The sequence below is a fragment of the Athene cunicularia genome (assembly GCF_003259725.1).
Source record: "Athene cunicularia isolate RWA chromosome 15 unlocalized genomic scaffold, athCun1 chr15_part1, whole genome shotgun sequence".
Classification (NCBI taxonomy): Eukaryota; Metazoa; Chordata; class Aves; order Strigiformes; family Strigidae; genus Athene; species Athene cunicularia.
The window spans coordinates 4,931,995-4,948,644 of record NW_020799121.1 but is presented as its reverse complement, the minus strand read 5'-3'; the positions used below and the strand labels follow the sequence as shown (position 1 = coordinate 4,948,644).

Below are 16,650 nucleotides of genomic sequence, written 5' to 3'. Positions count from 1 at the left end.
GATAAAACATAGACCAGATAGAAACATTTAAGAACTCTCAAATTTACATTTCTTTTTTCACCAAATTTAGTTTCCCTTGTGCTTTCTTAAACAATTCATCATTCACAACATGATCCAAGATTCATTTTAGATGAACAATTATTAATACTGAGTTCTTTGCAGGGGAAGTCTCAGCAGAGCTAAACCCCCCACCCTCTCCAAAACCAACCAACCAACCAACCAAAAGAAAAAACAACAACAACAACAAAAAAACCACTAACAAAAAAAACCACCAAACAGTCTCAAAGCATCCATCACAGAATAGATGGAGTGATGGTTAATGACTGACAGAGTATTGCCTTTGTACATGAAGTTTTTGGAGCTCCAGAAGATACAAACTGTAATGACATCAAGCAACGTACCGAATCACTAGAAAAAACTCTCCCAGTTGATTTTTCAAGCAATGTGATTGCACTGTTGAAGAGATTGCATCTCTGATTTTGTACAATAATTGGGCACAGCAATGAAAGAAACACTTAGTAGATATATTTTTGGGGAAAAAAAACTAAAATGGAAACCTGATCTTTTCTTAGATTTGTTACTGAGTCATTTTACAGCTGTAAACACTAACATGTCTGCACTGAAACCTAGCACCTAGCCTAGACAACACGATTTGCTGCAGTAGACTGAACCATCTTTTCTACTCTCATTCAAACTCGGTAAACTTGAAGACCATGGCTATGCTGCCCACTCAGTGCAGCACATGGTACAAGTGGAGGGTATCTGTGAAACAGATTTTGGAGATGAACAAATACACAGAGCATCATAGGTCAAAATATTACACATTTGGATAAATAACTCCTTACATACCCACACATATTCATACTCTCCGCCAAATGCTACATTCATGTCTTTGCCAACAGAATCAGCACAGTTGCCAAAGTCAAGACTGTCCAATAAAAAAAAAGACAGAGTTCCTAGATTTCTACTCATATTCTATGAAGCTGTTCTAACTTACATCATAAGAAAATAACAGCAATAAAAAGGATGTTTAAGTCATCTTTTCTCCACTTTTTCCTACTTCTTATCAAATAATTGGGGAGGGGGAATTGGGCAGAGAATCTAGAATATTTTCAGTGTGAGGCATAGATTTATTAACAAATGTCTTTATTATCTCAGCAGTTCATATCTGGAAGGTCCTTTTCTAATCAGTTTTCTAGACACTATTGTTTCTGCAATGATTGAATGAATCTCTTAAGACACTGTAAGTTGTAAATTTCCATAGGTTTTCTTCTTTCTCTCCATTTAAAATAGTTGCAATATGAAATTTAGAGCATTATAGAAGATGTTCCTTTTCTTTTATGCTAGCATAGCATAGCATGTAATGCTGGATCTAAAAAGTATGGAGTTATAAGCTGCTGAAAGATATCTAGAGAAGCAGTCTTCCTGTTGTCCCACTTTGATTCTTTTGTTAATTATTTTATTTGAGTGTTTATAATAATTTTGAAGGACCATATATTTGTACGGTTTAGTGCAAGCAGAAGATTTACAGCATCTCCTTTATCTTTAGAGAAATATCACCAACTAAATACTCAGAACTGAATGTTAAAATTCAGTGACATACTGGAAAAAATTAGAGGGAAATAAAATGAATTTATTTCCCTTTCCCTTCTTCTGTACTTTTTCAGTTTAAGCCTAATTATCATAATTAATCATACAATTTCACAAATACTTGGCCAAGTATTTGTTATAGTAATTTCAGGCAACATTATTAGTCATTCAAATTTCCTGCAGTGTCATTTGTCAGCAGGAATTACTTTTAAAACAGGAATATCTTTTGGCATCAGTCACTCTTGCCCAAAGAGTGGAAGAGCATTGTAAGGCTGCTTTACTTGGATGGTACCCAGAGCTGATCTCTCCTCATTAAATAACAATTGTCATGTCTAAAGGACTAATTGCACAAGGTTATGTCAAAGAGTATTTGAAAAAGCAAAACTGGGGCAACCGTTTTTTGATCCAGCCAGCACACCAAGCCACAGCAACATGTCCAGAGGGCAGGTTCTACCATAAATACTCAGTAATGACATCTACATATGGCAAGTACCTTAGGACTTAACAAGCAAGTGTCTGCTTGGGAGAATTCCCATCTTTTCCCATCCCTCTAAACCCACATATGCTTGCATGTCTTTTCAGAAAAAGGCAAAACTATTTCTCTACCATTACTGCTTTTATTAAGCAGTGGAGCAAATTGCTCCAAGCATCTAGTGATCAAATTATCTTGTCCAGTAAAAGCAGATACAGTGAGTAAGAGTTCAGCAGCAGTATCAAATTTAACCTTACCAGCTCAGAGTGCCTACCCCAGACAGGGAGGAACAAGTTCATGACTGAGACTGCATATGGTTCCAGAAACACATTACATTGCTACAAACAACAATACCCCAGTTAGAACAAAATTAAAAAGTCATTACTCTTAGCAACAAAGTAGAACTGCAGTGCAGAAAATATTTGTTAAGATCAATCCAGTGAAGGATTCTGCATCCTCTTTGGAAGATGAAAAATTAGATTTCATGTATTCCATGCCATGCACCTATGTGACTATCCTTTCTTATTTAAGAGTGTGGAAAAGAATAACACTTTTGTCTGGTAACATTTTCAAAATATTAGACAACCAGAACAAAAGAACAAAGTTCCTACTGCATTTCTCCTAGGCTCAGAAATATTTAAATATTGGGCTCTGATTCTCAAGCAGAAAATGAAAAATACAGATTTTTCATGGATGGAAAACCACAGTGGAAACTGCGCAGTCTGCATTTGTGTACTTTCATACCTGTTATTTAAAAAGATTTCTTTTGGAACAGTTTTAAAACGTTTGGAATGCATAAAAGCAAGTCAGAGTTATTTTATACCATGGTCTCAAAAGGCAAATATATGGGTAGCACCCTTTATTCTGAACTGTCATTTGTTTTCTGCTCCCATGAGAATGCAACTTCACTATCTAAGAATTATCAAAGTAAAATTATGTAACTTTTGACTACAAGTGTTTCTGGTGGACAGGTGAGCACATGGCACTGACAATGTCTTTCTTGAATTAAGACAAAGATGTTACATTTCCACTACACAGAGAAAGGTTTGTGTAACAATTGTACCATCCTGCACAAGTGAGCCTGCAGCAGCAAGGGGACTCTGAGAAAGAAAGTTTGGGTAAGTTTTTCCCCTCTCATTTCCAAAAATAAAGCTTTCTATTTCTGGTTTGAGAGCTTTCATTGTTGCAGGTGCTCTATGGTAGACTACAGAGAACATGGCACTTGCAGAAACAGTTGACAGTTAGCAGCAACTCAGGCTGACTTGAGTGTTGCTGTCTGGGATTTCCATCATTTTGTCTTCCAGTTCTGTAGAAACAAAAAGTTATAAAATCAATTCACAAGAAATTCTACCATCCAAAACTAAGGATAACAAATGCTGAATGCAGCCCTATTCACTCCTATATGCTAGAACTCCGGTAGTATGATATGAATATGCTTGCAGGTGTTTGAAACAGGCTTTAACACTTGAAAAACTTCTCCAGTTCTTCAGACTGTAAACAAGGAAAATACACACAAAAAGCAAAACTTAACTTACTGATAAGGTTTCCTGTCCCAATTTGGACCATGTGCCCATCAGTTTTCTCCAGCTCCTTTATCATGGACTGTTCAAAGGCCAAGGCAGCAACTCGAGAAAAGAACTCTTTGACATTTTCCCCTAGGAAACAGGACAGAAATAATGTTTTTTTTAAAAAACTGCACATCAACATGTGATCAAGCATAACAAGCTTATCTGTGAACAGATCACAGCTCAATACTGGGACAGAACAGGCTTCTCCAACAATCTGCCTGCCATACTGATCACTGCAGAGAGAATTTCTCATTTTCATACTCTGGAATACTGTACCCTCTATTGTACCTTTATTTTTAGTCAGCAGCAGAGAGAATTCAGTTTGTGGTATAATTTTTTTTTCACTGCTAATGTTGAGTGGCAGTGCACGTGTGTATTTATGTAACTACCTATGAATTAAACATGCTTAGACATTGCACAGCAGCTCAAGTACTCCTTTCTGTAAACATGACAGTGCAAGCACACATACAAACACCCAAATAAAATCAATCATTAATAACCTGAAGTTTCCAATAGCAAGAAAAATGCAAGAACAAAAAACCTGCTTGGGAATGGGGGGATAAGGAACTTTAACTTCTTCCCACCTTAGCACAAGCCTTTGTGGTGATGCTATTTTTACATTATTTGCAGTCACTTACCTGTTTTGGCTGAAACCGACCAGTATTCTGCCTGCATCTCATTGGCAAAGCGGATGGCATCTAGCTCTGTCCTTTCACATACAGCATCTGACTGCATAAATAACATGGAATAACTTTAACATAAGAAGAGTATTTGGGCTGGTAGTAACACAGAGGTACTGCTAGTACCTACATGGTGATGCTTCCCGATTTCACAGGGGTCATTCTGGCCTTGCTTTAGAACGTGAGCAATCAGACGTGATTGCAAGAACATTCAAGCACTTAGTAATGCTTTTAAAATGAAAGTCTCTGTTCATCTCCCACAGCATTGAAACAAAACAACAGTTAACAAGTGTGACCCTTGTATCCAACTATATAGTGTGGTAGGGAGCTATAAAGACAACAGCCCAGTTGCTGGTCTTTAAATTCTTGTCACCCCATCATGCTCAGCAGAAGAGCTGCAGGACTGATTAATCACAATAGTTCTTTGTGTTTAATCTTTCTCATCTCTGTCCCAGATCCCTTTTTCTACTCCATCTATTTTTATTACATTGGAACACAATGACCCTCCTTCCTTTTTATTTTTGCTCTTGTTTATCTCTTCTTAAGACTAAAATTTCTTTCCCCTTCAATGGACTTTGCTTTTTTGCACTTAATTGTCAGGTATTTTCCCCCCTCTCATCAGTTCTCTGTGATCAATCATATCAGCATGTTGCTATTTGCTTTCAATTTCTAGCCCAGTTGTGATAGATGATGCCAGTCATCTTTGTGTGGTTCTCTGCACATTGTCTTACAGTGGGGAACCCCTGAACAGTTTAGAAGAATTCTAAAAATTTGGAAAGGATGATGTGACATCAAGCTGAGAAGTAGAGTGAATCCAGCTGGGAAGAGACTGCCTTCATACTGAAGTAATACCAAGAACCCACAATCCTTTGCTTTGCTCTTATCTCCCATTCAGTTGAAATTGTTATCATTCTAAAAACAGAAACTAACTTACAGTAAGGAATTCTAGTTTAGACAAGACTTCAGATTTGTGTCCTCAGAGGTCTGGCACATTTAGCTTTTGCTGTGACTCAGAAAAAACCAGCATAAGCAACACAAAGTACCAGAAAAACTGACAGACATGCAGTTTTCTGGGACATTTTCAGTGAAGGGTAAGAAACAAACTGCATAAGTGATACTGTGGCAGCTGGGGGGGTGGTGGGAAATTAAAAAAAAAAAAATAATCCACTGAAGAGCAGAAGCAGCAAGCTTGTTTTGAAATCTTTAAGTATTGATAGCTAGAGAAAGACAAACACGAGACTTGGAATGGTATATTGTATGCTGTTCTTTTGAAAATGATGTCACAATCAGTTAAATAAGAATTCTTCACTGTTCCCGAATAATGAACACACTGTCCCTAAAAAACAAACCAATAAAACCTCCAAGACTATTAGGTACTCCATTCTTTTGTACACCCCACTTTTCTTTGCCTTTTCAGTTGTTTGTATGTGCCTGAAAAATGTCATGCAGTGAATGGAAATAAGGATATTTCACCCATTTTTTCATAAAGTGTCTTCTTAAATTGGTTCCAAGTGTGCTGTTCTATTTACCTGTGATCTTATTTCTTTCTGTTTAGGTTTTTCTCTCAAGGTCTTTATCTCAACAACATTGTGTACAACTTGTAAAGGAAATCACTTGAGGAACTACGGGAAATCTGATTTCCTTATCTGCATTCAATTTACTTACCACCAAATCTTTTTTTGTTCCAACCAGAAAGATGAAGCTAGAATCTGGCTCATTCTCTCTCAGTGCATCTTCTAGCCACTGTCTGAAATACAAAAGAGAAATAAGAGAACCAGTCAGAGGGACTGAGGAATATAGGAGAAAGTGACAGATAATAGGGACACAAGAAAAGTGAGAGGATGAACTTATGTGACAGTATCAAAAGCCTTTTTTTCTAGACAGAAAGAGAACAGGAGCTATTCCAACTCCTTTGAATACAGCCTTCCACTAATGAAAAGTTCAAACATGCCCACAGTAGAGTGTAAATTCAACGATGATTTTAGCACCCAGGGAGCGTATTTAACAGTATAAGGGAGGGGGCAAAATTTTGATAGGGATAAGGAATAAGAAAACAAGAAGCAGAGGAAAAGATATGAACATAGCAGAATAGATAAAAACGAGAATAAAGAAGAGTCAAATAATCTATTCAGCATTCTAAACCAGCTCCCTACGAAGGCTGCATGATTCTTGTCTCATAAGCTTTTATACTTTTGTTACTCTGGCAATCAAGTTCCTCTTGAGTCATCCAACACAAATCAAGGAGAGAAGGGAGTGTGTGCATGTGTGGGAAATCAGGTTCACAGGCTTCAATCATTTTCAGCCAAGCAGAGACACTAATATATATATATATATTATTTTACAAAGTCCTATGTAAATGAGTTAAGTATCACAGCAGTAGTGTAACGAAATAGTCTAATACACATTCAAATAAGACAGAGTACAGGATGTAAAGAAACATGTACCTGCATTACAGTCACAACACTATATTAGAAATATATACACTCAGCTGGCAACAACAATGTGGATCATAGATCCATGTAGGGTTTTGCAGCCTGCACTAAAAGCAGAACAAGTTTACTCATAACAATTAGTGTGCTGTTGTAAGCAAACCACTACATGTATCTGAACCAGTAAGTTTAGCTATATCTACATATACTTTTGAGTTTTTCATTTTTCTCTCCTCTTTTTGACAGCCTGTCTCCCAACAGAATCACTACAGAAACTAGAAAATAATTTCAGGCTAGCAGTGCACCTAGAAAATGAGAGGCTCTTGAGACATGCATGAGATGCATCTCATCAATTTAATCATTTACATCAGATGCCAGCCTGTTATTCTGTTTATAGCAAATGGAGGAAAAAAAGGATGCTGTTGGGGTGCACTTCCTCTCTTCCTGCATGTCTAGTTTTGGAAGGATCAAGCTCTTTCAGAAGTGCCTTTTCTCTCCACTAACTATAAAGTAAGTAAAGGTCAAGTAGTTCAAATTTATGGTCTGCATTTTCTTCATTTCTTAGTTCAGTAGAAAAATACACTCATGATCCAGCAAGCTCTCAGCAATACAGGCTATTCAAGGCAATTAAACCTGCTGTAAAAGCTTTAAAGCCTAAGCCAAAATACAGGAACTTACTTGGTGTGATCCAAAGTCTGAATATCAGCCAGATCAAACACTGTTATTATAACTGCAATAAAAAACGAAAAACAGGAAAAAATTAACTCGGAAATTGTATCAGAAGTCTCTCCAACTCATCTTGTTAAACAGAGAGAATGTCAACATATAAAGCGCAACAGCAGATGTAACAGAGATGGCAAACTATCCATTTGCTCATTCCTCTCCATTCTCTAGCACCCAGTTAAGACTGAAGTCCTCAGTCTTCAGCCTTATTTAGTTTTAATTGTAGTCTGCAGTCTATAGTGCTATTACTCCTTTTATTTGGGGATCACTTTAATTCCTGCAGAAACTGTCTCTTATCAAAGGGAATGCCAGAAGTATCCACTTCTAACTTCACCAACAATCTTACCCAAACCCAAATTGTTTTCCCCCTAGACAAAACTGCCGACTTTTATCATTGCATCATCAGAACATTCAGAACTTGCAGGTGTGACAACTTATCAGTTCATGAGCTCTTTAGCCCCTTTTTCTCTCCAATAAAGGACAATCCATTTCACCACACTGTGTCTACAGGTACCTTCCCAAGGAGCACTTAAGCATATATGTTTCTGTATGAAGTACAACTTTCTGTCACAGCAAGGATCAAATTAATATTGTTCTCACCCTCTGCTCCTCGGTAGTAAGCAGATGCAATGCACTTGAACTTTTCCTGACCTGCTGTGTCCCATCTGTGCATTGGGTGAAAAAAAGAAATTTCAGGTTAATGAAAACCAGTGTAACCTGAGTAAACATGCTAATGAAGCAGCAGATTGGTACAAGTTGGAGAAGAATGTGATACCAGAGAAGTGTTACCATCTGGAACATGTTATTCATTAACTGCTGACAGAAATACAGTAAAGCTCTATTATTTAATGAAGACATCTGAACTCTGGTTTTATCTTTTTCTTTTTTTTTTTTTTCTTTTTTTTTTTTTTTGTAATATTGGTAATTTTGCAGACACAACTCAAATATTTGTATTCTGCATGGTAATACCCCTTTCTTAAAAAACATTTTTTTCTCATCTATGTCAACTGCATGTATAGCTAGGGCAATTTAATTAATAAAAATTTTCTCTGATAATACTAGCTAAATCATATATTAGCCCATATTAGACTCTTGCAACTGCTAGACATGATATCTGTCCATACACTACAAATTGGAGACTTACAGCTCAGTCTACCAGGGACTAATGACACCATTAAAGAAAATCAAGAAAGTGCTTCTTATTAATGAACATGATATGCAGTCCTCTCAGTTACTGCCAGCACTGCAGAGGTTTGGGTTTTTGTTATAGCCTAGCACTGCCAGTTATGGATACTTCCAAGTTTAAGTTTATCTTGTATGGAAATCTCTTAGCAAGAGGGGGCACTAGTGCTCATCATATGAAAATCTACCCAGCCACTGAAGATTCTGCAGGTAGTGCAACCTGATGTTTAGTAGCTCATGAACCTTATTGCTTCAGCTGGCAAAGTACTGATGCATCACTCTAGATTGTTTGAGGGACTCCAGTTTCAAAAGGATAGTGCCTGGCAGAATTTTGAAAAACACAATGGCACTGAAATCCGTGCAAAATGGATTTCTAAGTATTTTTCAAGAAGTCGCACTAGTTATCTATTTACATCAATGATATGTCAGGAAAAATGTGTTCCTCAGTGAAAAGATTCATGCACTAAAATACTTCATGCAAAGCATCTTATTTATGATGGTCACACTAAAGTGTAGATGATTCCGTAATACCCTCTACGAGACAGTATTGCTAGCCACTGGAAATATCAAAGGACAGCCTTCAGCAGAACCAAAGCAGGTGAGAGAAGGCCAGGATTCCCATGAGTCTGGTAAACAAAGCTGAAAATCAAAGATTTTAAGTTCACATTCTAAGAAAAATGCTCCAGTCTTTCTATGATTTGGGGAAAATCAATTAGTCTCTAATTAAGAGATGCTGAAATTACTGGACACCTTACTATTAATTTCAACGGTTGCAGGGATAAAACTCCCAGTAAAGCCAAGTTCAGTGCTTATTGTGCCTACTAAATTAAAACTGCAATGGTGTAACAGTAGTACTGGACAAAGTCTGTGGCAAAAGCTTTCACTTCTCTTTCAAGAAGCTTTAGTACAAAAGGCCAGACTCCACTGAAATGCTGGAAGGCATCCAAGATGACTTTTAATTGACAAACTTATTTTTTAAGGATGAGAAATCCAAGAGAATAGAATTTTTACTAAAACTGCAAGTTCAGGTACAGAACCTGTTTCTCAGTTCACATTATTCTTTGTATAATTTTATTATTTTTTAAAAATCTTTATTCCACTTGAGCCTGTAGCAATTCAAGCTCTGCTGAGATCATACTATGTGCAATGCTTAACCATGCTGTTTCAACTTACATCTGGAGATTATATGGTATTCCACTTATTTCAAAACGTTCAATTTCAAAATCCACTCCAATGGTCGCCTTGTAGTCTCGGTCAAAATTATCTTTACAAAATCTGCAATAAAAAAAAACAGGGATGAAATACTAGTAGGACCCAGCTACAAATAACTGCAAAACTAACACTATCTGGGGTAAATTATGAAGAAAGGAATTAACTACCTGTGGAGTGGTGATATATTGCAGAAGCTTATATAAAAACAGCAAGCAACTAACTATAAAAAAGGAGATACTAGATAACAAAGTAGAAAGCATATACATCTAGTAAGCACTCAGGATGAGATAAGAATCAGAATGAAATGTCTTTGGACTGTCAAGGAAGATGATACAGTATCTTATGGTTTTAGTTACAGGGGGATATTTTGGGGGTCATAAATAATGACCCAAATGATTAATCAATGAGATTAAAAACTTACCATACCTACTTAAGAATGTGGAAGAAATAATAATAATAAAACACAAACATAGACAGGTGACCATAAGCTACAGAAATTCAGTGACCTGTTCATTGCACTTACATTAAAAAAACCCAGTTAGATTGGAAAAAAAAAAAAAAAACAGATAGAGAGAAAAAAGTGCCAGAGCATGATTTTCAGTGTTGGCATATCAAGCCTGTTTCACACTGTAGACTTTGTTTTGTCTTTTATTTAATAACAAAACCATGGTTCAAAACAGAACCATGAACTACTACCCTAAATGCACAGGAATGGAAACACCGTAACATTTATTTGAGAAATAGCAGAATTAAACCATCTGCTAAGATATACTGTACCTGTTGATAAGGCTGGTTTTCCCAACATACAGGTCTCCTACCACAACAACTTTGGATATTTTCAGCCTGTTATAAATATTTGAAAACATTACATGTTTTTAGTAGAAATTTCTACATTCTCTCTCTAAAAATTCTAATTTAGATCCTTAAATTGCAAGTGACGAGCACATGTACCTGTGACTGCAGTTTACCTGAATGTCACAGTGATGCTGGATTAGAGTCTTAAATTGTAAGAAAGAAAAAGAAGGTCACCCAAAAACCCAAACCCCTCTGGAGCAGAAATACTCCATTACTTTCTCACATATTTTTTTCTTAAATACAATCCAGTGGGACATAAATTCTATTAAAATTGCTTTGATTACAATTATATACATTTGGCAGTTTGCACATAAGACCATAGAGTATCTGCATCCTTTTCATTAAAATTAATCACAAGTTTCTCATTGACTTCAATAGTACAAATTGAGTCCTAAGTGCAGAAATAAGAAATTGCTGATAATAAAATAACCCGCTGCAGAACTTGTCTCTGGGGAAAAAAACTCCACATGGTTAGAGCAAATACATTTTCTGACTATCTAAAATAATATTAATCTGAAGCTTGCTTCATGCAAATAATCCTCTTTGCTCTGGGTCCTCCCACAGAATACAGCAGATGGGCTTTAGGTGACTCAGCCTGCATTCTTAAAATTGAAATGTAGCGTATCTTTTAGGAGACATAGGTGGATAAATGAATGTAAGTTTATTTGTGGACCTCAACTTGGATTGACATCTCTCATGCACATGCTACAAAAATTGCTTAAGAGGTTTAATGTTCTTTTGTATCAAGTAATGGCTTTTTAAACAAAGGAATTCATTTTCTATTGCATACTATTTCTGGATATATCAGGCTTCCATGTGATGCTGATTCCAAGTTTCTATCTAAATAGTCCAAATCTTGACTGGTAAGCTCCATGACTAATATTAAAAAAAAAAAGGCATTTTGTGTGCCAGTCAGTGCTAACTGGGTGGGCACGGGCCCTTAAACTCCTGACATGTCTCTGCCTGATTAACTTACTGATAAAATACTGAATACAATCAACAACCTTAAGGGAAAAGCAAAAAAGTCAGTGATGGTTTAGAGGTGTGTTTCCATTAATTCATATTAGGGAAAAAACCCTGCCTAGATTAAACACATTGATGGAATATCAAGAGTCTTAAACATAGCCATTAGCTACTGAATTCCTCAAACTACCTTTCCAAATGACAAAAAAATATTCCATTACTTGGGATAATGGAAAAGGAAGATAATGGTTATTCCTGTCAAGCTTTACAATTACTGTACAAAACACTCTGTTTGTCCCTCCTACCCCTGCCCCACCAAAGAATGACCTAATAATGATATTTAGAGAACAGTAACAGGGAAGTGGTCTAATTTTATTCACAAAGACAAAATGTAAAGCTTTTTAGCTATACTCTGTTACCAGAATAAATGAACTGGAGAGTTGTTTTACTCTGGAAATAAAAACCCGAATAGATCTTGGTTACAGAAGGGACAAAAATGCATCAAGTCACTAAAGCATGACTTGCTAGCAAAATTGTCTGGGCACTTGTAACAAATTTACATTAAATTAAAACAAAGACTATGCTTCTTAAAAGTAATAAACTCACTGTTGTCTCTCAGCTGACTTCAATTTTTTTAGCAAGACTCCCTAGTGAAATGAATAAAAAGTTGCTTTTAAAGATGGTATCATGACAAGTCTTGTGGTAATCAACAACTCTAGATTTGAAAGAATAGTGAGCTAACTGTCAGCAGCTCTACTTTATGAAAGATCCTTCACACTGGAACACAGAAACATCTATCATTAAAACATACAGCTATTTATTTTAACTGAATAGTGATGATTTCTAACACAGTTTAGCTTTCTTGCCTTGCTTCAGGAATTAAATCAGAACTAGTAACAGTTCCGGGAGACAGATGATCTGGAAAAAAAACCCCAAACTTAAAGATTATTACTAGGCCATAAACCAGTTTATTTGCATTTTTCACTGCTATATATTCACCAGAATTTTGCTCCAATTTTAAGGAAACATTTAAGAGAACTTCTCAGCATGTATACTACTGAAAGACTAAAGCTAGATTCTTATGTGTTTCAAACAGCTTAGAACTGCTGGGTTTTTATATCCCTCCAAAGTCTTTATTAACTGCTAATTTGGAACCCCAACAGAGAATACAGCAAGGCTAGATCTGCCCTATTCCTTACAGCTGCTCTAGAATTTGGTTGCACTTACATGTGCAAAATTCAACACCAACTTTAAACAGTCAATCTTTTCAACTAACAGTTTAGTTCAAAGTTGCTAAACAACTATTTGTTGCTAAACAACTTCTCTATTTTTTTCAACGCTATTTGCACCTGCAGAAAAAGGATCTTCAATACTTATGGGAACAAAAGGCACTTTATTCATTTACTGTCAAACAGGTCAGAAAACTGCCACATGCACAGGCTTAGCTGCCTTGAAATGTACTGGTGTGAGGAAGATGAGGAATGAGGGAGGCAAAGCCTGTGAAGGAAGCAGGCTATAAGGAGCTGAAAATACTTTCGTCAATGCATACTTGGTTTACTACAAACTTACCCAACTGTTCCAGTGCTCTGCTGACAAGCAGTCCTGACCTCTGCATGGAAGTGCTCTTTCAACTGCAGACAGGCCTCGGGTGTGTACCACTAAAAACAGGAGAGAACAGCTACTGAGATAACCTGTGTGATGTCTATTTTACGAGAAGTCAAATCAGCAAAGAAAAAACAGATGTTTAATTCAATGAGTTTGTCAAGCACCTTGGCATAAGAAAGGGATAGCCTGGGTTAGAAGGCAGTAGAATTTCCCCAGTTATGCTTGTAAAAACTCCTTTGGAAAGAGCCATCACTTGATTACCTTTCTGAGTGTCAGCATCTGAGCACTGGCTAAAATTCCAGTCAAATACATTTGCTCATCATTCTGTATAATTGCAAGCACTTAAAATATCCCAGTAATCTAAAACACACAAGACAAACACAGATGGGAGCATACCACCAGCAAGTCATTATTACTATGAAGTCTTTTAGATCATTTACATGTGTAAAACATTGTTTTTATAACTAGTTTTAAAATAGGCATTGGTTAAAAATGAGGAAAATGTATTTTACTTTATATTTGCTTAAAATAACTGTGGTAGTCTTCATGAAATTAAAAGCAAAATATGGGGCTGAAATCAAACATAGAAAAAAAATGCTAACTCCCTTAAAAGAATCTTTTGAACAACTGAAAAAACATAACGGTAATTCCTTGTCCTTCCCTGTCCTTAACTTTTCTTTTATACTTGATGTACAAAACTCTTTGGGGACATCAATGATCTTTTCTGTCTGTGTTTCTACAGTGCCTACTACATTTGATCTACTGCATGACTAAGGTTCCTATACAAACAGAAAATTAAAATTGCCTCAAATTCTCCAACCAAAAGCTCTATATAGATCTAATTAGTCTTTCTGCATATTTAATATCAGCTATGGTTCTCATTTCCCCTCAGTCTAAGAACTCTTTAAGCATGTAATTATTAATGTTTGGCTGAAATAACAAGATAGGTATTATAAAATAAAACGTTGTGGCAAGAGTCACTTTCTGTAAAGGTTAAAAGAAGAAATGAGGATTATTATCAAAGATATCAGCATTGAATGGGAATATGAGGTCACATTCATCTGCAAAAGAAACCCTTAAACAATTTGTAATTTTAGCAGAAGACAACAACTGTATAGTAAAATAAAATACTATTAGCACCAGGAAAAGATAGCTCAATGTAGCAGGTGCTACGCCCTGTGACCAGAGGGATAAAGAATGCTTACCTTGGGAAACTGTGAGATTATTCTGTCCCTACTCACTGGGGGAACCAAATGCATTAGGTTGGACTTCATCCTCCAAATTCAATTAAATTCTACCAGACGGGAAATACATAAAGAGAAACACAGTATTCAGAAATTGCTTCGATACAGGGAAAAGACAATTTTTAAAAATTAACAGTTCTTATAGATTAACCATTTTTTTTTTCCTTTCAGTACAACTTGCAGTTTTTTGACTTTGTGTTAAAAGAAAACATGTTTCTTATGTTAAAGAGACCAATCCAGTGTGCATAGCTGTAGCAGCAAAGAGTGGCTTTCAGAAACTACAAGGCACCAACTCTAATTCCATGGAAGGGCAGAGAACTGTTCACTTAATTCAAAGTAAGTGCTTGCAGTTTAGCCCTCAAAGGATTTTGCAGTGTTTAATTTAAAAATATTGCTCATCATTATTTGAAATGCCTCTGCACGAAGCACATTAATAGCTGTTAGGGGATATCAGATTTTGTTTGGTCAGAAGAAAGGAGGAAAGATGAAGCCACCACATTTCTTGGCATAACATCAAACTTTCATCCAAGATCAGCTCAGAAAAAAAATGAAATCAGTAGATATTCTGACTTGGAAAAAGAATAATGTTCACATGAAAATCACAAATCCATTTAGATCTCCCACTTGAGACATACCAATTTGGTTATGCAATGAAACCTCGTGGGTTGTTGGGGGAGGGGACCCTTAATAGGGTACCAATTTCTTACTGGCATTCAAAAGAATGTTTCTAATAAGAACGTTCATCATGTAGCAAAGTGTAAGGAAGGACTCACCGTGCAGTAGCTGATGCAGCAGGATTCCAGCCACACAAACAGCTCAGCCTGCTGCTGCGTGGCCATAGCAACAGGCTTGCAACAGTTCCCTTCCTCCCCTTCTCTTCCAGGTTGGGAAGGCGGAGTTGGAGTAATTTAACTATACACAGGGCTCTAGTTTTAAAAAAACAAACTGGTTTTAGTGGTCAGATTCCCTTGGTCATAATAAACATTAGGGTCCCCTAATCCTGTATAAGAAAATAGTTCTATTTTCTTCAAAGATAGTAATATATATGGATACAAAGAGCAGGATTAACCCAGCAGACAAGGAACTAATGGAGTGGGGAACTGTTACAGTGCTAATATAAAGCACTGTAGCAATTATAAAGAAACACCTGAGGGATTTTTTCAGAATTTCAACTTGATTTCATCTCAGCTTTAGAGTCAAGATGTGCATGCCACTAATGAGACATTCTGAATTAAATAAATGTCTTTCTAGTCATTAGTAATCTTGCTTTCTAAGGTACCAAACACTAAAGAAAAGGAGTAAGAAATCACACAGCTCTTTTGTATTGCCCAAGTATTGTTAATCACCTCATTAGTTTAGACAGCATTTAGAATGCTAGACTGCAATTTAGGATGCTAAAAGATTTTACTATTTATTTCATTAGGATTTAAATTTCCAAATTTCAGGACAAAAGAAAGCTGTCACATTCTAAAGTCATATTTTGATAATGCTTAAACAGGCTTGGACCTCTTAACATCCAGGAAACAAGCCTCTCCCATTCCTGCAGCAGACTAAAAATGTTAAAGGGCAAATCAATGTGGACAAGTAATTTTAAATAACCAGTAAGTATATAATGACAAAAACTACAGTTTTTACAACGCCACAGTAAGCATAATGCTCAAAAAAATTGCTAGTCTACTACTTAGAATTAATGGTTTATTCTCATTTGTGAGGAATTGCTTTTAAACCACTTCAGGCACTGATATGATCTCAACCATATTCAAACACCCACTTCCCCCTAAAGAATCCAGATTTGCAGCTGATGGGTTATTCACCAAAGAAGGTGACATTACAGTATTTGTTTATTACCATATATGCATAGTTCTATTTATCATGCACTTGTGACTGTATAAAACCACAGAGATCTAGACCCTTTTTATAGTGTGCTCCTCTCCTTTTGTCAAGTTTGAATGATTTTTACAGCTATGTTAATGTCTTAAACTAATTCTGAAAACAAAAAGAAAAACCCTGCCAGTTGGTAAGTTTCAAACACTAACTTGTGTTCTCCATGTTCTCCTCGTTCTAGTTCAACACATACTAAGCACGTAAATATGTCATGTGTACATAGGCTGACTCACTGCTCATCTC

General features: G+C 36.3%; 1 protein-coding gene across 3 annotated transcripts; it reads right to left on the bottom strand.

Annotated features, from left to right (window-relative positions):
* Positions 1–912: 912 nt before the first annotated feature.
* On the bottom strand, positions 913–15,390 carry RAB36 (RAB36, member RAS oncogene family). Of its 3 annotated transcripts, XM_026860083.1 has the most exons (12): positions 15,297–15,390; positions 14,485–14,573; positions 13,244–13,332; positions 10,634–10,699; positions 9,818–9,919; positions 8,063–8,127; positions 7,418–7,469; positions 5,976–6,057; positions 4,269–4,359; positions 3,598–3,717; positions 3,325–3,368; positions 913–2,806 (listed from the first exon to the last, which is right to left on the bottom strand). In XM_026860083.1, exons 2-12 carry the CDS (start codon positions 14,551–14,553, stop codon positions 2,801–2,803), a joined length of 786 nt encoding a protein of 261 aa, XP_026715884.1. In that variant the 5' UTR covers positions 14,554–14,573; positions 15,297–15,390; the 3' UTR covers positions 913–2,800. The 3 variants fall into 3 exon arrangements, with proteins under 3 accessions (XP_026715884.1, XP_026715883.1, XP_026715885.1); XM_026860082.1 differs by having other exon boundaries at positions 913–3,368; XM_026860084.1 differs by lacking the exon at positions 10,634–10,699 and having other exon boundaries at positions 913–3,368.
* Between the last annotated feature and the right edge of the window lie 1,260 nt (positions 15,391–16,650).

Coding starts and splice junctions, on each gene's coding strand:
- RAB36 (XM_026860082.1), bottom strand. CDS start 14,553: ATGAAGTCCAACCTAATGCATTTGGTTCCCCCAGTGAGTAGGGACAGA. Junction 8,128..9,817: donor ATACCATATAATCTCCAGAT/GTAAGTTGAAAC, acceptor CCCAATGCACAG/ATGGGACACAGCAGGTCAGG. Junction 3,718..4,268: donor GTCGGTTTCAGCCAAAACAG/GTAAGTGACTGC, acceptor CCTGTTTCCTAG/GGGAAAATGTCAAAGAGTTC.